The sequence below is a fragment of the Exophiala oligosperma genome (genome assembly GCF_000835515.1).
Source record: "Exophiala oligosperma strain CBS 72588 unplaced genomic scaffold supercont1.2, whole genome shotgun sequence".
Lineage (NCBI taxonomy): Eukaryota > Fungi > Ascomycota > Eurotiomycetes > Chaetothyriales > Herpotrichiellaceae > Exophiala > Exophiala oligosperma.
The window spans coordinates 1,561,715-1,573,514 of record NW_015622819.1 but is presented as its reverse complement, the minus strand read 5'-3'; the positions used below and the strand labels follow the sequence as shown (position 1 = coordinate 1,573,514).

Below are 11,800 nucleotides of genomic sequence, written 5' to 3'. Positions count from 1 at the left end.
GTAACCAGATCAGCCAACGTATATACAGACAAACATACGGAATGTCCATTGACAATTCTTGCAGTCCGTCTCTATATACTTACCACCTAGGATACCGTGGTATGTAGATTAGCCCAAGGACCGTACAACAGCCCCCACCTCGTCGCGAAATGTGGCCAAGGGTTCCTCTTCCCAATGCTATCCATTGATGCAATCTCACCCAATAACCGCTGGCACAGCCGCAACGCATTCCAAAGCCTGCGCATGCCTGATATGTCTTGCTCCTGCCTCAATATCAAGAGATATTGCCAGTATCGAAGCATTTCCTAATCTTGCTTTCGTCTTGTCTAACTGCCCATCTCCCAACCCTCACAAAGAGACTCTTCGCAGCTTGTAACCTTCCAAAGAACTCGCCGGTAACATGCCTCTGAGAGATTTACTCAAGAAGAAGGAGAAGATTGATGACGAGGGAATCCTACCGCCACCCTTACCGCAGGCGAATGAGTTCACCTTTGTTCGTACAGACACGCACACCGAAGAGTACATCAATCCCCCGACCTTTGACGATGTGAGAGATCCGTCTCCTGCTAGTCCAAGGGCCACTTCCGCCTCGAGACGATCGTTCAGTCGATTTCGCAAGAGTGTCAGCCCCAGCGGATCTGACATGTCGTCCCCAGAGAAGGAGAAAAAAGACCGCAGGCGACTATCGGAGCGCCTACATTTGAATAAAGACCGGTCGGGTAGTACCAGCTCGGTCAATCTACCCCCTGACCTGCCGGACATTCGAGATACATATAATGAGTCTGGTGATCGTCAGGACAGAGAAGCTCAATGGGAAGAACGGGCCACCAAACTAGCAGGCAAAAGTCCTATACTCCCAGCCAAATCACCGACGAACGAACTGGAGAGTCTGAGCCTAGGCACGAGACAGCGAGCACGGAGTGTGAACGACCCGAAGGGCGACATTGACATTCAGAAGGCCATCCAACTTCATGAGTCTGGTGACCTGTCAGAGGCAACAGAAATGTTTCGCCAACTGGCTGAGTCCGGCAATGTCTTGTCCCAAGTTCTGTATGGACTCTCCCTTCGCCACGGTTGGGGGTGCCAGCCCGATCCTGCGCGGGCGGTAACCTATCTGTCAGCGGCTGCAAGCAACTCAGCCACTATCGAATCAGATGCGCTGAAAGCCGGCATGAAAAAGGGAGGCGCGGCCAAAGGAGAACTTGTGCTTGCCATTTTTGAACTGGCAAACTGCTTCCGACATGGTTGGGGCATTCCAGTCGATAAAGTCGCAGCGAGACAATACTACGAGACAGCCGCCAACCTGGGAGACACTGACGCAATGAATGAGGCGGCCTGGTGTTATCTGGAAGGATTTGGGGGCAAGAAGGACAAGGTGAGTAATTCTTCGTGCATCCGTCTACCTGCTTTCACTATGTGCTACTGTGCTCGAGAAGCCCCTATGATCCCAATCCCCACACGTGACAAGTGCCAGCAGCGAGCCAGTTGAGGCTCAACGATCCATGCGAACGTGAGCGACCTCAGCCATCGCACAGCGGGTGTGCTTGTGTTCCCTGTGTGATTCAGCACTAATCATCCCATGAATCCGGCTCTGACCAAACACGGCCCCCAAATACACATACCAGCCAAATACAGGTCGCTCTCAGTCGCTGCTTCACTTTGGGCAGCAATGCATAAGTCCCACAGCCACACAAAGGCCGTCTCACTGGCATCTCGCTGCTGTACCTTGCATTAGTCCCCCGTGGTGTTCCTGCTGCGAATCACATTGCACCCTTGCCTCGGAGAAATACAGGCGCACTGACGCATGCACCTTGCGATCTAGTTTAAAGCGGCACAGCTTCTCAGATTGGCGGAGAAGAACGGTGCAAAAACACTAGGGAATACCTGGTAAGTGGTGTCGTTTGACATCTCCTCCCACCCTCTCTCGCGCACACGCTCCATCCGCGGCCCCAATCGTGCATCGTCACCTGTTCCTGGCCTGTCTGGTTTTTTGGCCGAATCGGGTCGAAAATATGGCGGTGTCGTGAATGTCAACGCCAAGACTCACCTGATTCGTCGGTAAACTTGGACACCGACTTATGCGACCGCACATGCGGCCAGGGCCACCATGTCTACGGCCTGCGATTTGTTTCTGAGTCGACGGACTCTGAAAGGTTCAACTGCCTAAATCGAGGTGGTTGGGTTGACGGGGCACTTGGGACCGCAAAATTGGGCGTTGATTCCATGTTTGAAGGCTTTTGCCCGACTCCCAAGTCTTGGTGTGGGATCTTTGCTGACGCCTCTTGGTCAACAGGATTTGGAAGGAAAAGTACGACCCGCCCAAGTGAGGCCGGAAAATCCTCCAGCAGAAATGTCTCTTTAAGCGAGTCTTGCTTGGTGATCGCTACTGGTCGCCCGCCATGTCTCATTGAGCCCGGCCCGTGGTCTACACAAGCCCTCCACCACATATCGTATTGGCTACTCTCAGGTCGGCTTCGAAAGCCTTTGCGGGATACGAATCGATGTGTCCAGGCAACAAGGATACGCGCGTTGAACGAGGCGGTCAAGCAGGCCTGGGACGAATCTTTGACTCATTTCCAGCCTTAAGTTGGGCATACATTGTTTTCTTGCTCCTGGCTCATGAGCTCATGAGATTTACATTGACGAGTCTTGGCGTACACATCAAATGAGCTTGATCGATGGTCAGTCTCGACGCGACCTCAGGGAGGCGGACAACTTGACCCATCCTGTCTGTCCGGTCTGGTGATGATAACGGCCGCAGTCTTGGTCAGTCTCCCTTCTGCGAATCCACATGCATGACGCAGGGACAAGCCGCTCATGCCATGCCCATCATTTCTCTTACAGGAGCAACATTTCGATTGCTTTCCTCGAGCTTTGGAGTCCTTGGGGGATAGGGCGTCATTATTTTGGAGTGGAGTTGTCTTCTTCTGGGTGGGTTTCCTCCAAGTGGCCGTCGTTGTCGTGGTCTGTGTCTTTGCCGCTCCTTTCTCTACGAGTAAGAATGCTGGTCACAATACGGAGTATGAGAAATGGGCTTCTTTGCACGCTTGATCATCGCACGATCATCACAACACGGGATAAGCATCTACTTGGATATTGGTCGCTTTGACGTTTCCCGTCTGCTAATGCCGACTCCTCATTCCCGGATAGTCGTTTGAATGCGAACATCAAGTGGTTCTGTCTCTACCTTTTTTCCCCGTCCATGTTTACGGCCTGTTGACGGCCAATATACTGCTTCTCTCCAGTCGGATTTGCTGGAGCCAGGCACCCGCCCTCCCCCCAGGCATTTTTGAGTGTTGAGCGTCTCCATGTAGCGGATCCAGTCCCCGGTGCTGAGTGCCGACCATGTTTGCCTTCTCCTTCCTCCCGCCGGTCTTGACCATGCGTCTCATTCCTGGCGGGCGCCGGTCGGATCGCCACTCGTCCCCCATCAAGTCGCCCCCCTGATCTTCACACCCGCCCGCACCCAAGGAAGCACGGTGGAGTCAGGCGTCCTCTGTATTTTGCGCGTCCACCGTCATGATCGATTGACAGGACGAGGGCGTGAGGGAGTACAGATGATACTGCTAAGGATGATGATGATGATGATGATGATGACAAGAACGATATATCCCATTTCATTCATTCAGGTCATTCATAGGTAGTCATGCTATATCATATGGATCATAAGTCAGGTAAACATCGTCGATATCGTGAATCTGGCTAGCCCAAGTTGTGTTGCAACTTCTTCTCCCTTGTAACTCGTGGAATCTGTAACCTTTGCAACAAAGCCCAACCCACCCACCACCTTATCATCCTCGCCCCATTTTGTTCAGGAGCACACCCACACTCAGTCACACACAACTTTGAAAAGACAACAAGAAAAGATCTCTGTATATCAGTGATGAAGACAGAAAAGATTGCTCTTGTTCGTCAAGGCTAGCTCAAATGGAAAACAAAAAAAATGGCAAAGATACTTTCGGACTGGTCCCCAATTCATTTTCAAGTTCTGTTCAAATCATCCAAAACAACTTGTTTAACAATACTTGGTCGTTCATACTGTGCCCTAGCCAGTCCCGAATTGCCCTGTTGCCCCATTCTGTGCTGTTCTGAGTTCCCAATTTCCATCTGTTTCGTAACGGTCGTTATGATAGTCCAAAAAAATTCCAGAGTTTCCATTCCATTCGTTTGTAGTGGTCATTCAATTCATATAGAAAAAACAAATCCCCAAACCAATACCGAATAAAGACAAAACCACTATGGTAGGAGTAAAGAAATTGTGCCTTGGAGCCGATGATCTTGTAGTTGTTTCTGTTGTGGTGGTCGAGTATCATTCTTGTTCAAGACAGGTGTCCAGAGCTGAAGAAGCGCGAAAAAAGGAGACATAGGGAACAAGTGCAATTTGTGGTTGGCGTCAAGCCCAGACTCAGTCCTAAGCTTACTCCACGCGAGCAATCATCTCCCGAAAGTCCCGGAGGACCTTCTCGGGGACACGGTCAAGGAGGACACTCCTTTCGGAGGCTTTGCTGCTCATACCCGCCATCCTGTCAATACCATCTTGTTCAGCTCGCATGTTGGCAAACAATTGCTGAAGACGAGTAGGTTTGACTTCAACAATCTCAACATCGTCACTGTCATCATCGTCAAAGACACTGCCCCCGTTGGTGATATGGTTGTAGGAGGAGGCCGATAGAGAGAACGCGGCACTGGTCTGCTGATGACGTGATGGCGTTGTGAGTGTTGCGTGCAAGCTGTCCAAAGAAGTCTCAGCAGCATGTCCGGTGGAAGACATCATGTCGGACTGTGCCTCTCTTGCCTGTTGATAGTCGCTGTGTTCTATGGTCGATGCTGGACGAGATGGAAGTGCTTCATGTGCACCGGCCGGAGCGGAAGCAAGTACTGCGTTGAGAACGTTGCCAGCTTCGGCACGATAGTCGTCAGCAAGGGCTGGCATGATAGGGGTGATGACAGCAGCTGAGGCTGCATTGGTCGTTTGCGAGCCGGTCTGAGAGACGATGAAGGCACCGGCAAGCAGGCACATGTAGAAAGTATTCCAGCTGAAGCCAGTATCGACCTTGACGTCGAGACTATCGCCTTCCAAGGGCTGAGTCGATGTGTGGGGACGTGGGGTCGCTTGCCGCTGAAGTGTCTCATTCTCTTCCATCTTCAGGTCCTCTGTGTTGATCAGACTGAATTCATTTTCCCATGTGTCTTCGAGGTCCAAACTTCGGAAGTTGGTAAAGTCATTGGTGAAGGCATCGGCAGCACTGTTCGAAAAGGTTTTGACATGCTGTTGCCTTTCCAATTCTCTGACAGTATCCTTGAGAATGTTGTTCTGGCGTCGAAGGTCGGCGGTATCGAGAGTCTTGGTCCTAATCGCCTCGTCCCGTTCATACTGCAGTCGCTGGATATATTGTTCACATTGTTGGCGTTGACGTGCCCACTGTTCTCTCTCTTGGTGGAGAGATGCTTCGAGGTGAGCGATTGTATTTTCCATCTCATTCTTTTGGTCCGTGAAGATCTTCTTCTCTTGCTCCAGCTTCTCAGTATGAGTCTTCTTGCGTTGACGGGAATCAAGCCTACACCAATATGGGTCAGTATGTCGACAGACGCTAACAACAGTGGGAGCACTTACGCAGCTTGACGGTTGCGGAGAAGACGTTTCTGTTGCTTGAGTTCTTTCTTATCCTCGTCATTCACACACGACGCAATAAGGAGGTCGATGTTGGCGAGATTCCGTTCGGCGGGAATATCAAACTTGGCGTTCTTCTTCCTGATACCATCTGACCTGACCACCAGTCCAGGCGAGGGAGCCCGGTACCTGTGATGCCGCAGACGGCGACTGCGCACCGTGGCATTTGAGGAGGTGGCCGAGGCCCATCCTCCTTGACTCGACTGCGGGGACATGGAAACTGCCGACAAGGGATCCTGTTGAGAGAACCCAGACAACGTGACTGGGCCGCCGTTATATTGGACTTGCTGGCTGAACTGGTCCTGTGCTGAGAAAAATGGCGTAGGAGTGCTAGCCTCCGAACGTGCCGAGAGTGGCCAGGAAGGGGTCTGCGCGAATCCGGAACCACAGTTAGTAGAAGGCGGTTGAGCAAAGAACGAGGTGTTGACGTTGGCTAAGGACATCGAAGGCTGTGAGTAGTGTCGGGCGGCATGCACGACAGCTTGAGGCCTTTCCTGCCAGACTTGCGTAGATCCTGCGTAGTCGTCCTCCACTTTAGTCATGGCGAGATGTCCAGTGTCAATGGGAGCAGCCGCTGTCATGTCGGCCGGGGTAGAGGAGTCGAGGACTCTGTCGTCCAGGACAGAAGAATTGTCTTCGGTCAAGGCGGGCTTCACGTCCTCGGGCCAGTGAGGGCCAAAGTCATAGAAGCCCTGCTGTGAATATTGCATGGCCATGGAATGAGAATTTTGTCGAGAAAGCAATTGCTGTGCGTAGTGTATCGGAGAACTGGGCAAGTGGCGGTGAGAGAAGGTGGGGAAGAACAATGGTAGTGGTGGTGTCAACCCTTTGGAGGGGAAATGGTGGATTTCTCAAGTAGTTGTAAAGGCAGAAGTAGAAGAAGGGGTGAGCATAATGATTTCAAAGTGAAAGGTAAAGGATCCGGACGATAGAAGTAGATGATATAAGACGGTAGGGGAGAAGAGGGAGATGGACCGGGTCTTTAGTACTGGGTATCGAGGAGAAAGCGCGTAGGTGGTTTCGATACAATACCGTACAGGCCGAGGCGCTCGCGTACGGAAGGATTAAGGGAGCCTCAGACAAGAAAAAGACCCAAGGCCCGCGTCCCGGTCGGCGGAGGCAGGTGAGAGGAGGAGAGGAGGGAGAGGATACGAGTAGATGAGGAAGACGAGTGGGAAGAGGTTTGGCTGAGGGGCACTTCTTTTTTTTTGGCTGGGTGTGGAGAGGCGCGAGACTTGAGAAGAGTGTGATTGAGTGAGCGGTCGTGAGACCTGCTCCTCCTCTGTGTCTTGTCTCTGTCTCTCTGTGCGTGCCTCTCTCCCTCCCTTACCCTGCCCATGGCCGTAGCTGCGACCGCAATGGAGGCCTGGGATCAAAAAGCAGCGGGAGAGTGAGAGCCAACAGGCGGTGGTTGGCGGGACAGTCACTGGACCAGGATGGCATTGGATGCTCTACAATGGCCTGTAGTGAGTGCTTGGGCAGGTTTGCAGCTGTGGATTCAGAGCTGCGCAAACTCTGCAGCTGTCAAGCGACGACACTGGCTGTCATCGACTCCTCCCAGCGGTCGCCCAGTATGCGACCTCCTCTAGTGGCCTGCAGCTTCCTGCTCATCCACAAACTGCGCTTCGCGATCGAGAGGGATCGGAAACGACTTTGGCGGTGGCCCGGGGACTCTCAAAAGTCTCATGTGGCCATCATCGTTCCTAGTACTCCGTAGGTAGTCTCCTTTAGGCACAGAAACAGGGCGAGCTCAGGGGGTCTTGGGGCCACGGGGTCTGGCACCTGCACAAGAGGCCCAACGGAGTCATTTGCCTTGAAATCAGTACTCTGTAGGCACCAGGTAAAACAAGCTGGGTCGCATTCATGGTTACTGAACAAGCAGCTTGTCGCGGGCGAAAACGCGACCATGAAATGTAGGAGAAAAACAACAGTATTATGGAGTACGGAGTAGCTCCCAAGTGTTGTTCCTTTGTAAACATTACTTTGCCTACGGAGAACCACTGCATTCAGTAACTGGGTAAGTAGTCTAGGCGACTTCTTAGGCTGCGATTACCGGTCCTCGCCGCACGGCTCGGGCCTCTCACCCCGTGCCTAAGGACTGTTTTCTTTGCACTTCACACTCTGTTTGTAGCTAAACATCCTCGCCTACAGCTTGTCCCCAACTTTTCGACCAAAATATGTATCCGTCGACCCGTGGATCATGATCGCCGACTCCATATGACAATTCGACTACGTGCGAGTACTGTCTGACGTCCTCGTTCATTGCTTGGGCGTGAAAAGACTGGGAGATGTATCAGGCGATCCGCACCAGGTTCTCTAGGCTGATGACACCTCCTGCCTAGCGAGTTTTCCCAATCAAGAACTGCCCGTAGCTTCATACCACATCCGGTGATACCATCGTCTGATCTAAGCCAATTCCCAGAATACACGGCCGGCTAATCACTGGAAATACAATGGCTCGAGTCGACGCAGCACGGTTAGTCCAATGTGATGGCTTATTTCGAACTCTGACTTGAACAATCATGAGAATTTCCTTCAAAGCGACGTAGTTACGATGGGGCCTCCAGTCATACCATCCTGGACCTTGCCGGTACCTTCTGTCCATGGCTGTGGCTTGCTGGTGGCTGGTTCCGTACGAGAAACTTGGGATAGGCCTCCACCCCTGAAACACTGCAAGCCCCTTGCTGCCCAAAAGGTGAGGCTGACCATGACAACTAACAACTTGATAGGCCTATTCCGTATCACGCTCTCATTCAGATCGAAAAGGTTAGAAGCATCGGCTATAACGATCAGAAGCCTCAGACTTTGCAAAATGCAATATCGGCATTGAATCTAGTTCTAAGCGAAGCAGGGCGCATATACGCACCAACTACGTTCCGGCACCTGCAATGATGGCGACGCATCCTTCCCTCTCCTGATACTCCGAGCCTTCATCCGATACACCTTCACATCCATTACACAAAAGGCCCCGTCCATTTGCCAAAGTGCCTCATATGCAGGAGGGAGCAGAAACAGAACTTTGTCACGCTTACTGAAGGTGACTGACCTACAAGGGGATGAAGTCCTTCTGTTGGATGAACCCGCCTTGACCACTCACACTACCTCGAACCAACTTCTCATGCCATGTTGGTGTCATTGCATCGAGCGAGTCAGAAGTTGAGGCTTGCTTAACCCTCTGACTGTTCATGTCAACATGGGGTAGATAGCATCGTGCCTTTGTGCAGTGACCAGAGTTAGAATAATCCGGACAATGTCGAAGGTGGAGGAATTTGCAGGCTGAGCCATTTTGGCAATAGCCCATCAGCGCAAAATCAGTGCATACAAACGCGTCCGGATCAACAGCAGAATGGATATACGGACATCCTTCGCGACTGCAGCTGGACTTCAGATGGAAGACGCAGTAGGGTGTCCGTTCTGGCGAAGCATTGTGACTCAATCCACACTTATCACTAGCAACACACTCAATACCACGAAGGACAGAAGGGCAAATTGCAATCTTGTTAGCATCATGACGGCCGAAACGGCATTTGCTTCCGAAAGGGCATGAGCCTGAATATGTCAGCATCAAATGCGCTAATTGCGTCAGCCAGCTTTGCAATGGTGAGTCTATTACCGGTAGAGGTGTATCGCTGACACAAGACGTCGTTGTCGTCTGTCTCAAACTCGTCCAACGTTTCCGAATTCTGTTCTGATACACGACCTGTGAAGACTTGAGAGTGCTCGATGACTTTGGATGGATTGACAAACCATTTTCCATACTCGCTTCGAAGGTATCTTGAGCGCCGTTTGACGTCACTGATTGTTGTGAGACATGGTCGAGAAAGGCAAGGTCTTCTTCTGCTGCAGCTACTGCCTTGTCAACATCACTTTTGGCCCATTTGAGAAATTTGCTCTCCGGCCAGGAAAGGGTCTGCATGACGGCCTTTGATGCCCGGTTGAATGCTGCAAGAGAGGTGGAGGGTTCTTGGTAGGGGTGGGCAATATCTTGATAGGATGATTCCATATGCAATTGACAGCTCTTTGAATACATTGTTGAATGTCCTTCGACATCATGCTCTGGGACAGGGTTCATCTGTGCTGAATTGCTATAGTCACACCCATCTGAGAGGGTTAGATCGGTCATGTCAAATTGGTCAGCACTACGGACCTTGAGATCCTTTCATCCACGTCTGCGCTGATGAGGCCATGGCAACTACCAATCTATGATCAAGGTTGAATCATTAAGAACAACAGAGTGAGCAGGAAGATGAGACGTGCCTCAATTAGTAGAAATATTGATCATGAAGTGAACTGGAGTCGCGGTCAACAGCTTAGTCATTCACCAGCCCTTGGATGCATCTCATCTCTCTCAGAGAGCAAGTTAGCCGATTGGTTTATTCTGTTCTCAGATGTAAACTGCGAAATTTGGAGCTTCGCAGTGGGAGAAGCCATCTTCTACACCATTGAACTTTGCTCTGCTTCTACAGCAGGGGATGAGGTGGCATCGGGGTCCAATGAACCTGAACTTGAATTGAGCTGTTGTTTTGCAACTTTCCCACCCTCCGTTTGGGGTGTTACCCTCAGAAGACAATGCTCCAACCCCGGGTGCCAATTCGCACTCTGTGCAGGGCATGTAGCTTTGCGAAGCCTGCTCTGCGCAGATCATACGCGCAAGTTGTCGACCCAGTGCACCCGAGTACATCAGATCTAGACGGCGCCTTTACGAGCTCCTCACTAGCCGAGCCCGATGACCGTATTGGCTCCGCAAAGGAGGAAGTCAAGCTCCGACGATACACTCCTCGAACCCCAGGTATTCGTCACTTGGTCAGACCCTTGAATGATCACCTGTGGAGAGGCCGTCCTTGGTTTTCACTTACAGCCCCGAAAAAGGGCCATGCACGAGGAGGGAGAAACAACACCGGTCACGTCGTGGTCCGGCACCGTGGCGGTGGTCACAAGCGAAGGATCAGAACCGTGGATTTCATGCGACAGCAGGGCGGGAAACACCTTGTCGAGCGTATCGAACACGATCCAAACCGCACGGCCCATATCGCTCTAGTGAGAAATCTGAAGTCGAACGAACGGACATACATCCTGGCGGCCGAGGGTCTACGGGCCGGCGATATCGTCGAGAGTTATCGAAGCGGTCTCCCAGAAGAATTGATCAAAGAGATGGGTGGCACGACAGATCTGGGTGTGGTTGCTTCGAAAACGGCGTGGAAAGGCAATTGCTTGAAGCTTGGAATGATCCCAGTGGGAACGCCCATCTTCAACATTTGCCCGTCGAAGGACTCGGTCGCAAAAATTTGTCGCAGTGCCGGCACACACGGAGTCATCATCGGCAAGGGCGAAGACAGCGTGCAAAAGGAAATGATCAAGCTCATCGGTGAAACCAGCAGCATGGACATGACCTCCTTGACGCCCGACCAACTCATGGACTCTTTGACTCCGGCGCAGTTGAAGAGGTTCGAAAAAGTGGCCAACTACGTGACCGTCCGCCTTGCCAGCGGTGAGGTTCGCCTCATTGACAAGGAAGCCGTCGCCACGATCGGTGTCGCGAGCAACGTCAACTTCAAGTACAGACAGTTAGGAAAAGCAGGGCGGTCTCGGTGGCTGGGTATCCGTCCGACCGTTCGAGGTGTGGCCATGAACGCGGCTGATCACGCCCACGGAGGTGGCCGAGGAAAGTCCAAGGGTAATCGTATCCCCGTCAGTCCTTGGGGTATTCCGGTATGTTTGATGATCCTACCTGAACTACACGTTCCGCTTGTTGATGTTCACTACTAACTCCTCTCGTCACCAAAAGGCCAAATCTGGATTCAAAACTCGACCTAGAAAGAAGATCAACCACATGGTTGTCACACCACGGCCTCGGAACCAAGGAAAGCGGCGGAGAGGTCATGCTTGAAGTGGTAGATAGGAAGAAGCCTGTACCAGTATTTATCATTCCCTCTATGTAAAACAATCGCTGTCACATGGGTTTTGTTCTGCTTGATAGATCTCTACCGCATTGAAGCCATTCTTGTCTGTTACAGCACTTGTGGGGTCCAAGAATGAAATGGAATGTAATGAGGTTTTAACAGATATTTCGTGAAAAATTGACCATGTCGACCAAAAAATCTCAATCTACCAGGTCACAAATCTATCATA

The 11,800-nt window shown here is 51.6% G+C and overlaps 3 protein-coding genes across 3 annotated transcripts; 2 read left to right on the top strand and 1 right to left on the bottom strand.

Moving 5' to 3' along the window:
* The first annotated feature begins 209 nt into the window (after positions 1 to 209).
* Positions 210 to 3,194, top strand: PV06_02027 (uncharacterized protein). Its single transcript, XM_016402670.1, has 3 exons — positions 210 to 1,375; positions 1,823 to 1,887; positions 2,294 to 3,194. The coding sequence occupies exons 1-3, from the start codon at positions 401 to 403 to the stop codon at positions 2,325 to 2,327; spliced, it is 1,074 nt and encodes a 357-aa protein (XP_016266567.1). The 5' UTR covers positions 210 to 400; the 3' UTR covers positions 2,328 to 3,194.
* A 601-nt stretch (positions 3,195 to 3,795) lies between these two features.
* On the bottom strand, positions 3,796 to 6,802 carry PV06_02026 (uncharacterized protein). Its single transcript, XM_016402669.1, has 2 exons — positions 5,615 to 6,802; positions 3,796 to 5,558 (listed from the first exon to the last, which is right to left on the bottom strand). The coding sequence occupies exons 1-2, from the start codon at positions 6,385 to 6,387 to the stop codon at positions 4,418 to 4,420; spliced, it is 1,914 nt and encodes a 637-aa protein (XP_016266566.1). The 5' UTR covers positions 6,388 to 6,802; the 3' UTR covers positions 3,796 to 4,417.
* Positions 6,803 to 10,091: 3,289 nt separating this feature from the next.
* On the top strand, positions 10,092 to 11,793 carry PV06_02025 (uncharacterized protein). The gene is made up of 2 exons (XM_016402668.1): positions 10,092 to 11,380; positions 11,457 to 11,793. The coding sequence occupies exons 1-2, from the start codon at positions 10,241 to 10,243 to the stop codon at positions 11,556 to 11,558; spliced, it is 1,242 nt and encodes a 413-aa protein (XP_016266565.1). The 5' UTR covers positions 10,092 to 10,240; the 3' UTR covers positions 11,559 to 11,793.
* The last annotated feature ends 7 nt before the right edge of the window (positions 11,794 to 11,800 follow it).

Bases quoted from the DNA above. Each gene is read 5' to 3' on its own strand.
- PV06_02025 (XM_016402668.1), top strand. From the start codon at position 10,241: ATGCTCCAACCCCGGGTGCCAATTCGCACTCTGTGCAGGGCATGTAGC. The intron at 11,381-11,456 runs GTATGTTTGATG...CGTCACCAAAAG, and splicing joins TCAGTCCTTGGGGTATTCCG to GCCAAATCTGGATTCAAAAC.
- PV06_02026 (XM_016402669.1), bottom strand. From the start codon at position 6,387: ATGGCCATGCAATATTCACAGCAGGGCTTCTATGACTTTGGCCCTCAC. The intron at 5,559-5,614 runs GTAAGTGCTCCC...ATATTGGTGTAG, and splicing joins CTCCGCAACCGTCAAGCTGC to GCTTGATTCCCGTCAACGCA.
- PV06_02027 (XM_016402670.1), top strand. From the start codon at position 401: ATGCCTCTGAGAGATTTACTCAAGAAGAAGGAGAAGATTGATGACGAG. The intron at 1,376-1,822 runs GTGAGTAATTCT...CTTGCGATCTAG, and splicing joins TTGGGGGCAAGAAGGACAAG to TTTAAAGCGGCACAGCTTCT. The intron at 1,888-2,293 runs GTAAGTGGTGTC...CTTGGTCAACAG, and splicing joins AAAACACTAGGGAATACCTG to GATTTGGAAGGAAAAGTACG.